Source organism: Lagopus muta, chromosome 5 (genome assembly GCF_023343835.1).
Source record: "Lagopus muta isolate bLagMut1 chromosome 5, bLagMut1 primary, whole genome shotgun sequence".
Taxonomy (NCBI): domain Eukaryota; kingdom Metazoa; phylum Chordata; class Aves; order Galliformes; family Phasianidae; genus Lagopus; species Lagopus muta.
In genome coordinates, this window is record NC_064437.1 from 47,674,328 (window position 1) to 47,694,550 (window position 20,223).

General features: G+C 44.4%; 1 protein-coding gene across 7 annotated transcripts in view; it reads left to right on the plus strand.

Moving 5' to 3' along the window:
• Positions 1–20,183, plus strand: part of SEC31B (SEC31 homolog B, COPII coat complex component) — a 132,942-nt gene extending 112,759 nt beyond the window's left edge. For 5 of the 7 annotated variants that reach the window (XM_048945344.1, XM_048945341.1, XM_048945343.1 and 2 more), the window contains exons 10-27: positions 130–282; positions 1,001–1,231; positions 2,219–2,293; positions 3,201–3,284; positions 4,229–4,337; positions 4,757–4,935; positions 5,536–5,662; positions 6,390–6,535; positions 8,048–8,221; positions 8,813–9,001; positions 9,732–9,942; positions 10,342–10,668; positions 11,713–11,751; positions 14,544–14,599; positions 15,816–15,962; positions 16,376–16,492; positions 17,599–17,670; positions 18,430–20,183. In XM_048945344.1, coding sequence (XP_048801301.1) covers positions 130–282; positions 1,001–1,231; positions 2,219–2,293; positions 3,201–3,284; positions 4,229–4,337; positions 4,757–4,935; positions 5,536–5,662; positions 6,390–6,535; positions 8,048–8,221; positions 8,813–9,001; positions 9,732–9,942; positions 10,342–10,668; positions 11,713–11,751; positions 14,544–14,599; positions 15,816–15,962; positions 16,376–16,492; positions 17,599–17,670; positions 18,430–18,609 — 2,616 coding nt within the window. In that variant the 3' untranslated portion in view covers positions 18,610–20,183. Of the gene's footprint in view, positions 1–129; positions 283–1,000; positions 1,232–2,218; positions 2,294–3,200; positions 3,285–4,228; positions 4,338–4,756; positions 4,936–5,535; positions 5,663–6,389; positions 6,536–8,047; positions 8,222–8,812; positions 9,002–9,731; positions 9,943–10,341; positions 10,669–11,712; positions 11,752–13,667; positions 13,775–14,543; positions 14,600–15,815; positions 15,963–16,375; positions 16,493–17,598; positions 17,671–18,429 lie in introns of those variants that run through there. The other 2 variants (XM_048945345.1, XR_007377092.1) reach the window with 2 other exon arrangements.
• The last annotated feature ends 40 nt before the right edge of the window (positions 20,184–20,223 follow it).

A 20,223-nucleotide genomic window follows, 5' to 3' on the forward strand; every position in this document is an offset into this window, starting at 1 on the left:
TGTCTCTCCTTGCTGATGAAGAAAGTAATTAATTATTAGCAGTATTTTCATTTTTTTTTTTTTTTGGTGCTTAGTCCATTACAGAGAGAAATTGAGTTATATCTTATCCTTTTCTCTGTCTGATTCTAGATCTCTTCCTCCTTCAACAACCTGGATCCATTTGGCACGGGACAGACCCTTCCTCCTTTGCAGGTGCCAGAGCAAGTAGCTCAAACCACCTTGATTCCACCATTAAAAAAGCCACCCAAGTGGATTCGCAGGCCTGTGGGTGTTTCATTTGCAGTAAGTAAATTGGAGTATCCTTCACTGAAAATGCTCCTAGTGTCTTCTAGTGATGTAACCCCTTTCTTAAGCAAAACCTTTTGATCTTCCTGCTGCTAGTTGTCTTAATGTTTGTTTAAGGAACAGTGTGTTTTCCCACCTGGGTAAGCTCTTTTGCTCAACATTTGGATGTATTTCTAACAAGAAAGTGTCCTGGGGCAGAGAAAAGGAGACTAAGTAGAAGTTAACAGAGCTAAGAAAGACTCACAAATCCTGTCTTTGTAGGCTGTGATATGCATTTCTATTCTGTCTTTCTCCTCTCTATTCAGTATTTAATTTTTTCCCCCTTTTCCTCCTAAATCAAAACTCTTTATTCCCTCAGCCTGTCTTGACTTGTTCTCTGTCTAGTGCCTACTATTTGCATGATGGTTTTCATCATTGCAGCCTGCCTCTCAGAAAAGAACAAACGGTACTAAATGGTCCTCCTTCCTTTGTGCCTCTCTGACATTTTCAGTTAGCAATGCCTGGCAACGCATACATGAGTGACGTGCTTACCAGCAGGAGTTACTGATCCTTCATCTGAAGGACTCCCTCTGTGTTCCTGCTGTACACGTACATGGAACTTTGGGTTCTTATTGGTCACAGCTTGGAGCTTGAGTCAGCCTTGCTAAATGAAGAGTTAAGTGAAGTTGTTAAATGTTGTAAAAATGCTTATTTTGTCTCTTTCTGTCTTTCTCAGTTTGGAGGAAAACTGATTACCTTTGGTCTTACCAAAGCTCCTGGGCAGCAAATGCAGCAGACTTACCCCCACCAAGTTTTCATCAGTCAAGTCACTACTGAAACTGAGTTTTTGCTTCGGTCCAGAGAACTGCAGATGGCTCTGCAGTCAGGAAACCTCCTTGATTACTGCAAGGGCAAGATCCAGACAGCCAAGTTGAAGTATGAGGAGAACCTGTGGAAATTCCTAAAGGTAGGATGCCACTGGTGAAGCACAGGGGTCAATTCTGTTATGTGTTTGTGTATGGGGAAATATCAGGACCTTTTCAATAGTACAGCATTTGCATAGTAAACTTGATCTCTGGAATGAATAAGATGACCAGTTACTGTCTTAAGTTGTGACAAGAGTCTCCATTGCAAGGATCACTGCAACCATGTAGCACTGGATATCTCAAACTGTCACTCTGGGTTTTTATAATCCAGCTTGCCTGCAGTCCTGTGGAACCGGGGACAGGCAAGATTCATTACTGCTATCTTAAACTACAAACCAAGCATCTTAATTCTGTTCAAAAGAATGTTCTGCATGACCATTTCTGCATCTGCAGGAACAGTTTCTAACTGTTTACAGGTATCTTGTCTATGTACAGATTGCTCAGTTTAGTAGTAGGAATAGCCTCAAAGAGTTACTGAAATAGCCAGATCTCCTTGCAAGGTATTAATCGGTCATTAAACCACACAGGTACCACGTGAGCTGAGCTATGTAGAGCCTGAGGGAATTTCTGAGTCTGTCTGAAATCCCTACTCAGAAAGCTTCTCTAACAACTAGTTTGTTACTTCTCCTGTTGAAGCCAACTAGGAGTTCATGCAACCACACTTTCATTTTCATCCAAGCTCAGGTTGGTCCATTGTCTCTGTGCAGAGATAGTATCAGCAAATTCTGGGCCATCCAGGGAATTAACGGCCAAGTGCACTGAATGTGCACCTGCATAGACCTCTTGCTTGGTTGCCGCTTAGTTGTAACTTTATAACAAGCTTGAATGTTACCGCAAGCCTTTATTGTTACCACAATTTAAATTCTATAGGTTTTCCCACTGTGTACTGGGTGTGCTTGTCATAGTTATTTATCTGTAAACTGAGCTCTAGACTTTGTTGCTGCTAGAAGTAGCTAGCTATTGGCAGTATGTAGATGGGTAGGATTTTATACATTTTCCTCTCTTTTTCAATGTCCTTTGGGATTCAGGTGAACCTGGAGCAGGAATCTAGAACTAAACTCCTCAAGCTGCTGGGCTACAGCAAAGAAGACCTGCAAAAAAAGGTAAGGAGACTTTTGTTAGAGAGAGACCTTTACAGGGCTAAAGCTTCTGCTCAGACATTATAGGATTCCTACTGGAAATGAATACTTGTCCTCATGGTACACAAAGGACCAAACTGTATGCTATTTCAGTTGAAGGGCGCTTGAGGTATCCCTCAGACTGAAACCTGCTGCAGTGGGTAGGGAACGTAAGCAAGAGTTATTCTGTGGTTTCTTTTAGGACTGCATTAGGAATGCTGGATCAGCCCAGATTCATTCCTTCTGACCTGAAGCTGTACAAAGGCCTCCTTGTCCTGCATTGCACTCAGCAATTCTCTATTTAGATCTTAAATGGTAAAGCTGACCAAGCTGACATGTGTAATAAGTATAACTAAACCTCTACAGAGAGTCCTTATCCTCAGAGCTCAAAGATGAACTGCTTATCACAAAGAGTGCTTTGAAAGAGGGATGATGGAAAGAAAATCCAAAATGACCATTCACATCTTTTTTTCTGATTGTGCTGGTCAACCAGACTAAGTTTCCAGAGTTTCTATTGAAATGAATATGTAGACACTAGTAAGAGTATAGCAGTAGCTTTACTGGATCAGACAAAAATGGTCTTGAGCCCTATTATCTTACTGCCAGTTGATGCTCAAAGAGGTGTATAACAGCAGCACAGCTGTGAGAGCTTCTAGCATCGAGCTCTGCATCTCAGGGAGTTCCTCAGCCAGGAAAGTGGCAGATAAAGATATTACACTAGTTGGAACTGCAACAGTGTGGACAAGTGTCTGAAAAGGCTAAATAATGTCTGCCGTGTGGCCAGCCAGGAGTAGGGAGATAGAACTTTTCATACTGGTGAAAAGCCAAGGAATTTTGACTGTGCTGCTATCATGGTTAACCTTTACCTTGTGAATATCTGTTTCTTTTCTAGATCACTTCATGTTTGAGTAATGGAATCCCAGATAAACAGCCCCTTCTTGAGACAGATGATACAAATGCTGCACAGTCAGATCAGGTATGTTCTGTACATATTACCAGTCTGGGAGAAAAAGGGTAGAATGAACAGAAAGGTTTAATATCAACCATAAGTTGTTGGGCTCAAATGCAGGAATCGTACAGGGCAGTTCACAGGCCTGTCAGACTCTCACAAGGTCAGACTAAGTGATCCTAACTGTCCCTTCCGGCTTTAAAACAAATCGGTGAATGATGAAGATGGACTCCTGGCTATTAACACTGCAAGAGGGCTTGTTTGCCAGCGTTGATTTCTTCATGATAAACTTAGCCTTACCCTGGCTTAACTTCATGCTGCAGTTCTGGATTTCCTCTGTGAAGATTCTGCTGTGGTATTTCTTCTGCATTTCTTTCCTTTTCACTTCTTCTATCCTTTGAACTGTATTTTCACATGATTTTGAGAAGGCTGTCTTCAGATGCCTCCCAATGCCTGGTTCAGCATCCTCTGTAAATTGTGTCCTTCTCAGGAATCTGAAGCTGCTATCCTCAATGTAGTAATTTTGAACACTTGCTGAGATACTCTAGGGATAGCAGTTGTCCTGCATTCCTATCGAGCACCAAATGTGAATGTGATCCTGCCTGTTAATTATATGCATCTCTTGCTGGGCTTATCGCTATTCCATGCAAAATTGTTCAGCTTGCTTACAGGCTGACCATTGAACGCAGGAAAACTAGACAGCAGTACTGTTGTCAATGCATGTCTCACACTGTCATTCTCCTAAGCATTGTTAATAGCAGCACTACTCTTCTTGGTGCCTCAGTAAAACGGCACACATTAGTAGAGCAGTGGCAGGAGGCACAAAGGGCTTCCAAGCTGAAATTCAGACTTATATGAGCATTCTCATCCAAATGCATAGCAGTCCCATCTCACTCTGCAAACCTTCAAACTGTTCTGGGCAGGATCTGTGTGCTCAGTGAATAAATTAACCTCTTGCACTCTTTGCACAGCTTTTGATAAATTCCAGTGATGATGTAGCTGCTGTTTCCTCCTCTTCAGCCTTTTTTGACAACCTCATCCCACAGAATATGAGTATGTTGGAGATTCCTGTCACAGAAGGTATGTTACCTGAAATGTGTTTTTGCCATTTTAGAAAAAGGGACAGAGGTAACGTGAAATTCTACAGAGACCAGGAAGAATCTGGTCCACTCCAGCAAATGATTATCTTTAAAATACAAGGCCTACTCAGCTGTCATGCAACATTTATATGTATTTTATAAGTAAATTCTCTTCACAGACAAGAGACCTATTTAAAGTGTAGGAGAATCATGTAGATGATGGAAGACTTACTGTTGAGTCAGTGGAGGTTTTTGTTTGATTGTTTTGGTTTTTAAATGCAAAACCTGATTTGTTTCCAAATCTTCCTTTATTTGGACTTCCATATGTTACTGTTTCTTACTGTCTGCTCTTTAGAACAGTCGTGATCATGCATCTGGATGATGCCCCTGTTGGTTGACTCTACTTTCTCACCTCTATAGATACTGATGGACTGATCAGCCAAGCTCTTTTGTTGGGAAATTTTGAGGGTGCTGTGGATCTGTGCATGCGGGCAGAGCGATTTGCTGATGCCATCATCTTAGCTATAGCTGGTGGGGAGAACCTCCTAAAGGAGACCCAGAAGCGCTACTTTGCCAAGCAGAAGACAAAACTCTCCCTGGTTAGTGACAGTTTTGTGTGCCCACTGAGCAGGATATGATGAGTGATATCGTGGCAGATGTTTGAGTATATGTTGAAATGCTTAGGCAGGAAGTCAAATGTTCTCTTGGATAGACATTGCATTTTATCTCCTGATAGTTTTATGATGACACCTAGAATGTCTGTTCTCTTTTCCTTTTCATTTGACAATTTATGCCTTAGCTCCCTATGCTTGTAACCTGTTGAATATACAGCCTCTTTCTAGCTCAACAAGGAGAATCCTAGCTTATTAATTGCCATATAGCAGAGTGTAAGAGGGAATGGGAAAGCCCAGCGCTATATTCACAGTCATCAGTGCTCTGAAGAAGGATATGTGTTACACAGATTTTCAGTCTTGCCTAGTGCAGCTACTTTCATTTCTCAAATGCTTTGGGCTTTTTCCTTAGAAATATAAGGTACCAATTACTGTTAACATTAGAATGCTGGGATTGGTGAACCCTCATGTGCAGTGAGGTGGTTACTGGGAAGTATCGCTGAAAGGGAGCTGTTCCTGTGGATGCACTTTCTTGAGCAGTCACTCTTAGTCTTCAGTGATTGATAGGCCTTCTTTTTCCCTTTACAGCTAGTTTCCTCCATTGTGCAGCAGAATTGGCAAGACATTGTTCGCACGTGTGATCTACAGAGCTGGAAGGAGGCATTGGCCATCTTGTTAACATACTCAAAGCGTGAGGACTACACTCAGCTCTGTGGTATGCAGTGTGTTGTGTATATTCCACCTGAAAGGGATTCCCCTCCCTTTTAAATTCAGAGATGGATTATTGACTGTTTGACTTCAGTAGTTTCCTCCATCTTGTTAAAAAGCCAAACATGCTCAGCAACTGGTTGTTCCAAGAAGGCGGAGTTAGGGGGCAATCTAGTGACTGAATCTCACTCACAGAATCGCAGGGGTTGGAAGAGACCTCAAGAGATCATTAAGTCCAACCTCCCTGCTAAAGCAGGTAAGAAATGCTGCTTAGCTGGTGAATAGCACCTGGCAAACAGAAATGACTCGGCACCATTGGAGAGGTTCCATCATTTCATACATGTGAGATGACATCTTGAAATGCAAGAGAACATGGCATCTAATACAGAACAAATTGTAGGGCTGGAAGGTTACCGTGACAGTGGTGATAAGGTCATTCCAGCTTACCTTTATCTCCTAGCTTTTGCTAAACATGGATAATTACCGGGCTATTTACTGTCTCTACCACCAGATGCTACTGTTGCCTGGAGATACCCACACCTTTTTGGAAAAAACAGTGTTGAAGTTTCTTGTCACATTCATTATTTTTAAGGGTTTTTCCTTCTTTTATGTGACCAGACAGACGTACAAAAAATGATAGATGCGTAAGAAATGACTTCTCTTCTGGACTGTGGGGGGTTAATGAACTCTTCAAAATAGAAGTGTTAAACATCGGCTGTGTTTCTTCCTTTTAGACATGCTGGGTTCCCGCCTAGAGTTGGAGGGAGATGCAACCCTGTCCAATGATGCCTGCCTCTGTTATATCTCATCAGGCAATGTGGAGAGGTTGGTGGAATGCTGGGTAAAAAACCATGAGACTTCATCACCCCTTGCCTTGCAGGTACCAGCGTTATTATGTTGACTTGACTTTCTCTAGGCCAGTTTGGTAACATTAATCTGTTTGCATCATCACATCAAATCATAGAATGAATCATGGAATGGTTTGGGTTGGAAGAGACCTTTAAGATCTAGTTCCAACCTCCCTCTAGGCCAGGTTGCTCAAGCCCTGTCCAGCCTGGCCTTGAATGCTCCTGGGGAGAGGGCATCCACAACCTTATAGGACAACCTGTTCCAGTGTCTCACCACCTTCACAGTAAAGAATTTCTTCCTATTATCAAGTCTAAATCTATCCTCTTCCAGTTTAAAACCATTTCCCCTTGTCCTTTAACTACCCGCCCTTAGAAAATAGACTAGCTGCTGGCTTCCAAAAGACAGTGAAGAGCTGTTTGCAGTCACCAAGGTATCTCCTTCTAGCCTGGACTATGGCTTACATCTGGAGATGACTTACACTGTTAAAAGTTATGAGTCTGTATGTTTGTGCAGAATACTGATTATGCTATGCATAAACACAGCTATGGATGGAAGTTACAGCTTGCATGCCTGTCTTTGTACACTGGTGGTGTCTCAGCTTCTCTAGACTAAATCTATTATCTGACTGGTAGTTACCTGGGAGTATGTTTGCTACTGGACTGATCAACTGTATACCTTTGGTTATCTAATGCTAAGGTTATCTAGCTCTTACTTCATCCAGAACAGTCTGGCGAAATGAAGTCCAGTTTGTGTTCTTTGCACTTCAGGTAGAATAACCTTGTATGGGCAAAACCTTGAAGATGAATCAGGGTTTCTAAGTCTTAAGTCAGTATTGTTGCCTGTTGCACTTAAACCAGTCCTTGCTAAGGCTGCTAACCTGTGTTGTGTCTGTCAGTCACTAGAATGAACTAGTCGAGTCTTCGACTCTGACATGTGCTGATAACACCCTCTGCTGTAGAATTCCCTGGTCTTGAAGCCTGCTTGTAAATAACAGCAACAGTAAGGCTTCTTTAGCATTTCTGATTGAAACTGACCTCCTCCCAGTCATAATGATGCATACATCATTAAATAGATACAAACTTTGCTTTGATTTGTAGGAGTTGAAGGAGCTTTGAATAACCAAAAAATTTCTGGTCTGTCAATAGTAGTAGTTTGTCCTAGTGAATTTCTCCTGGTATTGTTGTTATCCTTTCTCTTCCAAGCTGATACCTTGGTCTCCTAGACTTACAGGAGTAAGTACTTAGTAAAAAGATCATAGCTGATGGTAATGTTCTTGTGGTTTCTCATTTTCTTTTTCCTTTACTGTAAAAGTAACTTGTGTCAGGATATGCTTCCTGGTTCCTGATTTTTTCTGCACAAAGTGCACTTTAGGAAATAGTTATCAGTGGTACTACGTGGTGCCAAATGGAGTAACTTCTGTCCGCATTGGACCCAATGGCAGTTGGAAGGGAGGAGCCATCTGGTGCTTCTCAGTGTGAGATGGGCCAGTAAAAGAAATCGGATTCTAAATAGTCCATTTCTCCCCCTCTCCCTGCCTATTCAGGATCTCATAGAGAAAGTGATGGTGCTGAGCAGGTCCATTGAGATGCTCCGAGGAACAGCAGAACCAATGCCAGGCCCTATCTTGGCAGAACAAATCACCCAGTATGCCAGTCTTCTGGCATCACAAGGATGCTTGGCAGCTGCAATGAATTACCTACCCAACAGCTCTAAAGAGGTGAGTGAGAAACAGGTTTTTGTAGGAAAGAGTACTATGTGGGGAAAAAGATACTTTTTACAAGTGAGCTTGGGGTTTTACTTGTGTCAGGACTTAGGATTTAACATTAATTATGGTAATTCAGGAGTAGAGATGTTTTGTTTTTCTAAGACATAGCATCTGTATTTGTGTTTTTGTTTGTAGCCCCTTTGCTTTGGGAAATAGGAGGGAAACTACAGAACTGTAAAAAGTTCTTGGGGATGTCACTGGAAGGTAGTTTTCCAGGGAAACTGCGTCTAGTCTTGAAACTACCTGATAGAAGAAGTGAATGGAGAGGCTACTTATAAAGTAAATCTGCCCAGTGCCAAAATGAAAATGGGGCCTGAAGAAGGTGTACTGTAGAGATTGGAGGAAGGATTGGTGAGACTTCATCTGCAAGGAAATATGTCCTAGATTCTGTCACCTACAGGTTCTTTCTTTTCTGATGGCTATTGTGTAAGTGGCCTGTTCTGCAAATTGATGCCCAGTGCTCTGGATCAGTCTGCTTTGAATGCCTCCCCATAGCCTTCATTTGAGGCTCTTGAGGCAGTTATAATGCATGGTTTGTTTCAGCTCCTGATCGAACAGCTCCGAGATCGGCTCTTCCACGCTCAAGGAAAGAATGTGGGAGATCAGCCACCACCACCTTTCCCCTACACTCGTGTCAATGTAGGTGTCACAAAGCACACATCTCCAGCAGCCCAGAGGGACTCCGCCCCTGAAGGAGCAGCACACAGAACAGATCGCAGGCATCCAGAGAAGGTAAGCCTGAAATTCAAGTGCTTGTGGGAGAAGGAGGAAGGCTACTGGGTTGGGGAAAATGTATGGAGAATTATGAGATAATGCAGACTGCAGGCATTGAGGAACTCACCAGTAATGTCCATTCCTGAATTAAACACAAGGTTTTTGATAATGCAAAAATGGGCTGGATGGCTTCTTTTCATAGAGCCCTTACCCACACGATAAAGAAAGGGATTGCTCTTCTCCACCTCACCCTTGGATCTCAGTAAAACTAGTGCACTTCATCTCAGTTCTTGCACAAGAAATTCGCATTCAGAAGGTTTTGCTTCCATTATTTCATTATTATTTCTTCATTATTTTCTCTGATTGTGCTTTTAGGAAGTCACAGCATAGGAACTAGTTCCTAAAGGCTAATCCTTGTGAAAGCCTGAGAATATTATCAAGTGTGTGGTTCCCAGCTTCATGAACGAGCTATGTGGTATGAAAGGAAGGGTCATCAAGTCTTGTACTAGCAGGGAAGACAGCACCCAGGCTTCTGCTCTTTGCCTTTTCCTGCCAACCACACTTAAGGGTGGAGGAAGGTCTACTGTGCTCCTGACAGCAGAGAGGCCTCTGATCCAATCCATCCAGAGCACTGACAAAAACCAGCATCTTCTCTTACCTGAGAAGTGACAGAGATAGAAAGTTTTGTGTGTGTTTGTGTCCTGTATGACTCTGACCATTTCAAATTTATTTGTTTTTTTAATTGCAGTCCAACTATCAGTCGTCATTTGCCCCTTCAGCACCCTCTCAGCCTTCAGTGCCTTCCTTCTTCCCGCCTCAGCCAGTGCCAGCAATGTCTGCACCTCACCATATTGTCCCTCCCCAGACCAGCACTAGTCCACAAACAGGTGTCTATTCCAGAGGACCGCCATACCCACAGTACAATGTGGGCATGGTTCCAGCAACAGCTTCAGGGCCAGGTAAGCATTGTCTGATAGCTGGTTCCATTATCCAGAAATTCCTTAGGTTTTCTTAGGCTAAATCCATAGGCATAAGTGACTGCTTTGCCTCTTTCTCACAAGTCTGTTTTACTTGTAAAAAGCAAATTAGCAGTCAGAGAAGATTCTCAGCACTTCTGCTTTATCTAGTTCTAGAAACTGTTGCTGCCCTCCTACTGTTAAGCACGTATAGAAATGGAGAAGCCCCTGCTAACTTTGTGGCACTATTTGACTGATGTCGCTTGGGCTATGGGGAATACTCCTGCTGTGGATTGCGTAGGGCATGACTTGAAGAAAAGGCTTACTGGCATGAAGGAGAGTATCAGTAGTAGTTTAGACATAGAACAAGTGATGCAGATGCACTCTCTTTCTTGTTTGTAGCTCTGTCACAATCTCAGCCATTCAGCCCCGTAGGAGCCAGACCAGTTGGTCCTGCTCCCTTCCCCAGCCAGCCGCCTCTGTCAGGACAGTCCATGCCCATGACATCTCCTGGTGTTCTCCCATCTGGACCTGCTCTGCTTGCTCCGGCCTCAATCCCATCATCTCAGCTTCTTGCAGCCTGTCCTCTACCAGTGGCAAGCCAGTCTCCTCTAGGCTTTTCATCAGCACCATTCAGCAGCCCCGTGAACGTGGGTTACCCACAGGGAGGTCCTGGAGCTCCATCTACTAAACCTCTGCCAGCAGCCAGCCTTCCTCCTCCTCCCATAGGTAAGTGCTGCCTGTGTGACCTGTGTGTACAGGATGCTTGTGGATGCAATTTGCTGTAAATAGTGGACATAGGCCTTCTGGCTTCTGGTCTGCCACCTTAAGGGCTGGATGTGATATTATCTGAGGCCAACCTAATAGGCATATTGTGCTGAGTCCTGCTATGGTGATGAAATACAGCAGTGATTATGGTTTTATTTGGGCTGTTCAGCCACTCTGTCCCTCGGGCTGTGGTTACAAGATGCTGTCTTTCCAGGTTCCCAGTGCAACTTTAAGCAGTGGTTCACTCCAGAGGCATCTGGTCTGACTGAAAGGGTGGTAGTTCCCAGGGAATGCGTGGTGGAAGGCTTGCTGATCTTATCCCTGCTTCTGTAACTTAAATGAGAAGTGCAGTTGAAATGCTGGGACAGCAAGGTGGTTCTTCTTTGTACATGGGATACCCCTTGCCTAGCTTCAAGACAAAATTGTTGTGTGCCGTGCTACAGTTCTCTTCACTGTTTCCTGTTGCCATAATTCCTTGCCCTGGAATTCTCTTCTGGTTTCCTCTATGCACTAAATCTGAAACCTTTCTGCTCTGGGTTTGTGGATTATGTACAGCCTAGCCTGCGAGTTGTGTGGTGTCCTTACAAGCATGATGAAGAAGCAGCACAGTGTTGGTCCTAGTTCCCAGTGAATGGGCATTTGCTCTTTGTTTTTCACATCATCTCAGCTGGTGCTTGCTATCTAAAGGGGTAGGTTTAGCCAGTCTGTTGAGACCCCTAACAACAAAGCTGACAATCCTTTGATCTTTGAGCAGATGCTTTTCCAAGCTATACATATTCTGTGAAATGAAGGAACTGTGGCTTTGAGGTTTGCCTCCGCAAATCATTTGCTGGTTTAACCAAAGATAGCAAATCCCACTCTGTAAAGCCTATGGGGACTAAATGCAAAGAATCTAAAGCTGTTCAAGTTTCTTCTGAAAAGCTAATGGATGGTAGTCTAGGGACATTGCTTGCTGAGTAAAAGCTGTTGGTGATGATGACTGTCCCACCCTGCCTTGATTTTCAGGTTTCTTCCCTTGGCTAGATCCCCACATGGATCATGCAGGTAGTACACAGAGAAGTTTCTAGACCCGTTGGGGAGGCAGTGTTGTTGCTTCCTGTGAAACATGGGCGGTGTGTGCATGTTTAGTGTGTGCATGTATGCTCACTGCTATTTGTTGCATGTTTGGGGAGCTGTACAACCAGGGTAGAGCATATACTTGTCCAGGGCACTGGTAAGTGACAACTGTGGGTGTTGCAAGTAAAATGAAAAAAAACTACTGTTACTCATGAATCTGAGTACAGAGAACAGGGACTTCTCTATTTGCCTCCAGTTTTGGAAGAGTTAGAGCATTCTCGATCTGTGTCCCTTCTGCCAGTGGGGCATGGCACCCACTTGGTTCTCCAGGCAATGAACAGTCCAGTGGTTGTAACTCACCTCATTTTCTCGCTGTTACACTCTCAGACTCATGCATGGCTTTGCTTGTGCTTTCCCTGGTAAGACTGAAAGAAAGTCCAACACAAACAGTGATGAAGTAGAGCTTCCCAAGCAGTCTGGGAACTCTCTTCCAAGGGAAATTGAAAAGTCCTCTTGGCTTTGGTTATAGGATAAAGCTGGGATTTGAATCTCCATCTTCTGGGGGAAAGTTGAACTGCTGAGCTTTTTAGACTGGTGCTTTGTACGGATTAAACTCTTTGGAATTCACTGATGACAGAAAATAGATATCTCCCAATCTATACCGAGAGTAAGAATCAATATCTTATTGGGGTGGCTCTTCAAGGGGCTGATTGTACTAGAGACCATCTGTCAGGCACAAAAGATTATCAGAGAGTCTCAGCTTTGTGTAGGAAATCTGAATACTGAGTACATACTTATACCAGCCAGCAATCCTCACTGTCCTTGCTGTGTAGAACAGAGTCCAGAAAGAGAGTTGTCCTTCCAACAGGGAAACAAAGGGCTCGATGATTCCCTGTTAAAGGAAAGATGGTTCCAAGGCAAGGACATCAAACACTTCTTCAGGCTGAAGATGCCCTGTGGTCATTCACTGCTAAGAAGTTCCCTTCTCCTAGCAGCAATTAGCCCCAGTAAGTACTAATGGGGCTGTACGGCATGCCTGGATGAGCAGTGCAGATAAGTTTCCTTGAGTGTGCTTTCTTGCCTGCTGCTGTCCTGGTTTTGAAAGGTTCTTTTTTTTTTTTCTTCAACCTGAAAAAGAACTCTAAGATCTTGCAATCTAACCAAACTTCCTGCTTTGTAAACTTCTGCATGCAGGCTCATGGAGAAATTCTCTCTAGTATGCTGAAGGAAGTTCTTCACTCGTAGAAATCCCATGCTCTCAGAGAGCGTCAAGGATAGGGCAAAGGATAATAATATGTTGGCTGATCTCATTTATGGCTAGGATAATCCCTGACTCCATCCTGTGACAGTTGTGGGTTTTCTAGCATAAGTGTTGCTGGAGACCGCTGCCATGGAGCATTCCGTTCGGAATTGATGAGAAATTGTCTTTCACAAGTAACATAGACAAGGTAGTCGGGTTTTATCCCAGCAAAATGCAGCGAAGTCCTGTCGTCTTGTCTGCTGATTAAGTGCCTGGCTTAAAGACTATAATTTAAATAGCTGTTTCCTCTGAGGATTCAAAGTGCCACTGGACTGGAACAGTGCCAGGGACTGCTAGGCCACAAGCTTGGTGGGGGAACGCAGAATTCTAGGGCACAGAATCCCCAAGCTACAAATAAGTGCCAATTTAATTAAACTGCTGATCCAAACTCATCAGAGAGTGAGTCTTGAAATCATGGGAAAAGGGAAGGCAAAAAGAGGCTGCCAGAATTTTAATAATAAAAGTAATTAAAGTAATGAAGCACCTTTAGCATCTTTCCTCTGTGATTTTTAAAGCCCAGTTGAGGATCAGTGGCTCATTAAGTGTGGTGCTGAGCTCCAGGAATTTTGATATTGCCCCTTAGAATTATGCTGCTTTCTCACAGATTCTTCCCATCTCATGGACCTGAGGTTATTAAGATCAACGTGACAAAAGAAGCACTGGGGTTTTCTGTAGAGATCCAGATACTCTTACAAGACAGCAGCAGACAAGGTAGCTGGAATTTGACCTTAGCAGAATGAAGTGTGCTTGCAGATCTTTTGATGTCATGTGATCTGATAGATTTTTAATTACCTGGAGTGAGGTTTGAGGCTAAGTGCCACAAAAATGTCTCTGAGAAACCTCAAAGTAGTAATTGGCCAAGTCTGCTCCTTCCTAGGTGGGATGCCAACAAATTTTCCTAAGCTTTAGTCCTGAACATCCTTTTGAAAGGGGAAAAATTCAACCCACCTCTGAACTCTTCCTCCTCCTATTATGGCAACCTGTACCACGTTGAAATTCCACAGTGAGGCACTTGTGCAGGCATTATCAAGAAAACTTCTCACCTATAGCACAGCTTTTCCTGCAATATCACAACAGTAGATTTTTCTGTATAGGGAACCCCAGGAAGTCCCTGAACATACATGTGTGTGGAGTTCCACACTGACTCTGAGACTGACTTCTGCAACCTATGCAGATTGTGGAAGGCCTCAGGTAGTTGCAGAAAAGGCTTTCAGTGTGGGAGTGAGGGTGTGCCAGGACAGTCTGATCAGACATCACCTCATGAAGCATGTGTATGTACTCAGCTGCTGAGAATGTAATTAAGAAAGAAAAGCAAGAGCAGTTTTCTGGTCTGCCAAGTGGACCTTAAATTCCTCAGCTGAAATGGTCTGAAGGTACAGTGGTGGGGGAATTGGAGCTAAAGGGAATTTCAAGACATGAATTGCTGCTGTGGTTGTCTTCTCAAAGCCTGACATCTGTGTCTTGTTCGCTCTCCTGACAGCTCAGGAATCTTGGACTGATCCCTCTGCTGCAAGAGGAGGCCTTCAGAAGAAAAAGGTAAGCTTTGGGCTGGAATATGTGCTGGTTGTCTTTTAGCATGGGAGCTCCATGCAAGGGATATGTTCCTTTAAATGCTTATTGTCACACCGAGCCACTCTCATGTTGACCCGTCCAGTTCTACATGATGCGCAACACTGGAACTGCAATCTGAATCATCTCAACTCTTTGCCATCCAAACTTGATATACTGTTATCCAAGGTGGCTGTTTTATGACATGGTTATCATCTGTGTTGTAACACAGTCACTCATTACTTCCCAGACTGACTATAGTCACCTATTGCTAGAAATACTGATTTAACCTTATCCCCGTGTACATGCATATTTTTTTTTTATTCGGATTGGAAGATCATGGTCAATTCACACCTGACAGCTGGGGGCAGCATTTCCCCTCAGCACAGTGAGATTTACAGTGATCTTCCTCAGAAGCTTGACACCGGCCAATACGGTACCATGTTGGCCCTGCTGCTCCCTGCGTTGTAGTGATTGCATTGGAGGGCCTGTAAGCTGAGCAGTTTCGTAACAAATGCTCTCAATACCCGTTTCTGTTACTGCTGCCTGCTTGCAGGTGTGACAAGAAGCTTCTTTGGCACCATTCCCACCCCCCACTCCTCTTCTTTAGCTTGGAAGAGACTTCTCACCCTTTTTCTGGCAGCATAGCTGGGAACCTGCTTCAGGCTGTGCTCACTACAACAGGATTAGCCTCTTGTTAAAGCCATCTCCTTTTGATCCAGTCCTGTCAAAGTGAATCTGTCCTGACTCTCTGGCTTAGCAGGGGCATGATGAAGTGTTTGCAAGAGGATTCTCCCCCCATGTCATGGGATTTTCCCCAGCTCTTGCTCTGCTGGACACTTTACTGCTGCTAATCTCTACATTCAGGACTCGTGCCATTGCAGAGCCAAGGCGGCTTTTTGAGGGCCAGTGCTTTCAGGGGCAACGGATCTCTTTGACTGAACAATTCCAGAGTGGTTTTCTTGCCGTTGCTTTGACTGTTCATCTAGGATGCAAAAAGGGCCCCATGCTCTTGAGGGGGCTTGAAAGAACAAAGATGTGTTACACATCTTGAGAACTAAGCTCTGTGAAAGTTAAAAAGGAAGTTGAATTTGATTGTGGAGAGAGTAACCAGCCCTCTTTCCTTGGACTTGTATTTTTGTTTGTTTTCAGCACAGATTTTTTTTTTTTCTTTCGTCTTTAATCTCTCTTATTTTTCTGACAGCTGCCTGAGAAATTTGCTCCTCTAGCTCCCATCACAGCTCCAGTAATGAGCGTGCCCACTGAGCCTCAAGGGATCCATCCTCAGCTCTCTAGGTTGCAAGAATCTGGCCAGTCACCCCCAGGGGCACCCAAGGAAGGCAGCCTGCAGGTATCAAGGGGAAGTGCGATGTTTCCCAGCCACCAGCTCCTTGTCAAGTACAAAAATGTCTTGGCTTTTGAGATGCTTATTTCTTGGCAGCTGCAGGGCTTATGTGCCTGCTTCTCAGCCCTTATAAAACATTTCTGCCTGAGTGCTAGAGGAATTGCTAGAATTGCTACCAGAGTTGAAAATGACACCTGTCTGTGACTAGAAGGGAGGCAGGCAAAGACAGGCTGTCAGCCTCCTGAAAGATGGGAATCCACAGAGACCAGTAACTGTACTGTAGTCTGTGCTTCCAGATATTCTCTGAATTTGCCAGAGGGTGAAATTCTTCCTGTTCATAGTTGCAGGAGGGGAGTTTCCCTATTCCTGCCTTTTGTGCTCCTGTTGTGTTTATTCATCTGTTTCTCTCTCTCTGTTAGTATCACCAGCTACCTGCAGAGAGAATTGAGAAGAAGGAGGTGCCCCCTGAACACCAGGGTCTGAAGACCACACTTGAAGGGTTGGTGCAACGCTGTTCTGCTGTTGCCACTGATCCAGTAAGTCCTTTCTTCTCTGGTCTTTGGCTTCTTTGTCCTTGCAGATGTTTGGCTGATATTTCTGTCAGCCTAAGAGAGGAAGAGGCTTCGCTACATAACTAGGTTATTTTCCATTTGCCTCCCTCCTTTAGGCCATGGGCTTGTGCATCTCATGGGGCTTGAGATGTGTTCTCCAGCAGTTATCCGCTACCTCTTCTTGCCTCTCTGGAGCAATGGCTCTGTACTCCTAGCTCTTTGAGGAAAGCAGAAGAAATGACCCGGCTAATTTAGCTTCCTTTTCCATCGTTTTGATGCATAGGTAGTTACTGCAGAATGGCTGGCAGTACAAGCTATCAGAGGGAAAGGCCAAGATAGACTGAAAGAGAAAGCCATACAAGCATTGTGTTTGAGTCGCTGTAACTTCTCCAGCTCATCTCTTGGAAAGTGTTCCCTCTAGGGATGGAAAAACCTATGGTTTGGACTTAATAGTCTGAAGCTCTAAGCTGATATTGAATTTGAGTGGCTGGATTGGTTAGAGCAATGCGAAACACCTGAGTTCCTAAGCCTGCCAGCCCTGTCCCAGCGTTGCCCAGAGCTAGGCATTTCTATCCACAGTGTAACGTACCTTTGAGTGGATTATCCAAGGTGGAACAACCAGATCTTCAGTACTCAGACCCTTTTCTTGGTGGCTATCTAGAGTACGAAGCATGTTTCCTCTCTTCCTCAAGAGGACTGGGGTTTCTGCTTCTAAGCTTCTGCTTAGGTGAAGCATGGTGAGGTTATCTGAATGTTCAGTGGGTCAGTTAATGAACATCTCCCTAGCTTTGGAACTAGTTGCTCTGTTATGTAGTCTGAAGGCACTATTAGAAGGGACAAATGTCTTGGCTGCAAGGTAGAAATAGGGACAAATCCAGCCTTCTGTTTTGGAGAGAATACATGCATGTATATGTACATTGCAAGGATATGGCCAGTTTGTATCACAGTCTCTGGCTGTAAACTGTCTGGCAGAGGTTGTGATGCTGCTGAAATTGCAGGGTGCTGAGGGGAGACCTGAGCGAGAGGAACCTGATACTGGGAATAGTGTGTTTGAAGCCCTCTCTGAGCTAGCAATGTCTGTTTTACTTTAGAAAACTCGAAGGAAGCTAGAGGATGCATTGCAACGGCTGGAGACCTTGTATGACAAACTCCGTGAGCAGGCGGTAAGTGTATGCCTGCTTTTGTTATCAAGCTGTGGGCCTGAGGTGAACTGAGATGAACTGTGCTGTGGGCCCTGGTGTCTGTTCCAGTGTTTCTACTACATAGCCTCTTAAGAAAGCGAAGGGATTGCAAAACCTTATAATGCTCTTTGATTCCAGCCAAATTTAGCTATTCTTTTTCCTTAACCTTGGCCCAGAAATAGAGTAAGGAAGAGCTGTGAGGGACTATTTGTAGGGTGGTTTTCCTCCTAGGAAGTACACTTGGGAGATGTGTGTGTATCATATATGTATAGGTTCTAGATGGGGAGGAACATTAGTAAAGGGATGTTCTAGGCGTACTTATGAACCTAATGTATCCTCTAGCTAAGAGGATACTGCTGATGCCAATTGCTGGAGGGTTATCAATCAAGGCAAGAACTTCTATAATATATATATTTTCTGAAAGTGTCCATTTTATGCCTGAATGATGAGATTCTGTGCTAGATGGACCACTGATCTCCTCAAATACATCACATATTCATTCAATGTTGAAGTGTCATTACGTAGGACCTGTGTTAACTGCAACTTAACCTAGGTATTGGATTAATGTTTGCTATGGGCTAGGAAACTGAGGGATGAAGTAGATTGTCCCTCCTGTCAGTGCCTGGCTTTGTAGGTGCTGCATTTGGTGAAGATCAGGTAGAGAGCAGGGGAGAGCGGTATGGAGAGGGGTTTTGTGTCACAGCATTAAGGATGCTGACTCATTTCTGCTTCTCCCCACAGCTCTCTCCAGCTATCCTCATGGGTCTCCATGAAATTGCCCGCTGCATTGAAGCTAGGAACTACCAACAGGGTCTCATGGTTCACACCCAAGTGGTGAGCAGCAGCAGTTTCAGTGAAGTGTCTGGTTTCATGCCTGTCCTGAAAGTCCTCATGACCATTGCTGGCAAGCTGAATGTGTAACATGTGGAAGAGCTGGTACACTGCACATGCTGAGCTGGTGGACTCTCTCACCTGTTGATGTGCTGCGGGTTGCGGACTTTCCTTCCAACTCTGGAGAAAGAAGTCTGCGCCTGGAACCGTGCTTGACCAGCATGCCTGGCCCCATCTACTCTCCAGACAGCCAGGAGTCGATATCCTGGAGACTGCTCTCTGTCTCTCCCTCCCTCTCTCTTTCTCTATTCCCCCCCCACACCCCTCGAGTCCACTTCCCAGCCTAGGGCTCTCAGTTTCAGGTGTCCAGGTATCACAGAGATCCTCAAAGACTGCTCTGTGTTAGACTCCTTTTCCCTGTTCCCCAACCACAAAGGGGAAACTCCTTCCAGGTTGATACTGCTTTTGTATAGGAGACAAACAGCAGACACCTCAGGCTCTACTCCCTGCTGCTCAGTGGCAGCTGCCTCTTTTGGGACCTAAGCTGGGGTGCCTCTGCTCCATTGGGCTGCAGTCAGGATCTCTCCTCTGGTTCTTCCTTTATCTTCGTTCTAATCTTCAACTCATCTTTTGCCCCTCTGCTCTGATACATGATACAGCTAAAGTTATCTGCCAGCCTACTCTGGGCTAGCTTTGGTTCTCTGTCTCTTCTTCACCCAGTCTTCTTTTCATAAAAAGTAAACAGAAGACAGCTTCCTCAGTATCCTTTTTCCCTTCCCATAAGCTGAAGGCTAGAGCTTTTTTTTTTTTTTTTTTTTTTTTTTTTTAAACCCCCCTCCCTCCCCTTTCTGGTTCCTGGGACTCTCCCATACAGGAATGCAAGCAGATTGGGATGCTCTGTATATTCCTCCTCAGAGCCAGCAGCTTTGTTTGGGCTAAAAGCTGCGCTGGCTGGCCTTTTTCACTTCCTCTGTGTTAGCACTGTGGGCTTATTGCCAACTGATGATGTCTAAAGGTTTTCTAACTAGGGATTTCCAGGCAGTCTTAGGACTTCAGAAGCAACAGAGATTGTACAGGCCCCTTAAAGACCAGCCCAGACTTGAGCAGAAGGAGAAGCCTCCTGACAAAATAGTAGAAATGTGCTGCAGTAGGAGGCATTGACAGGTCCCAAGGACATGGCTGTACTGACACTTTCCATTACTGTGGCATTTCCTCTGGGATAAAATAAGTGAATGAAGAGTGCCTGTCCTGTGGAAGAAGTCTGGGAAAGCAGATGGGACTTTGGGGCACTTCCATGTGCATCTTCTGTTCCTCCTTCCTCACCCTCCTCTCTTTCACATTAACTAGGCAGTGCAGTCCTTGGACCCTAGCTGGGAGTGAGGCTTCTTCTCAGTGTTTGGCTGCAGCCAGCCCCTGCTTCCTCTGCTTGCTGCTTGAGTGATAATGCCATCGTGGGTCTGTGGTTCAGTGACTTACACAATTCAGCCTGTTCTACCATGAGACTTAGGAGGGAGAGGGATCAGAGAAGGGAGGGAGAGGGTACATCTCATTCTCTCCTTTCCAGGTCAAAGTGCCTCCTTGTTGCTGCTTTGTTCTGTTTCTATTACTGCAGTTTGATGCACTGAGAGATTACAGAACAGTGAAATAAAAGCTGCGTTTTGTGATGCTGCTAGTTTTTTTCATAGCGTTGATCTGAAGGCAGTT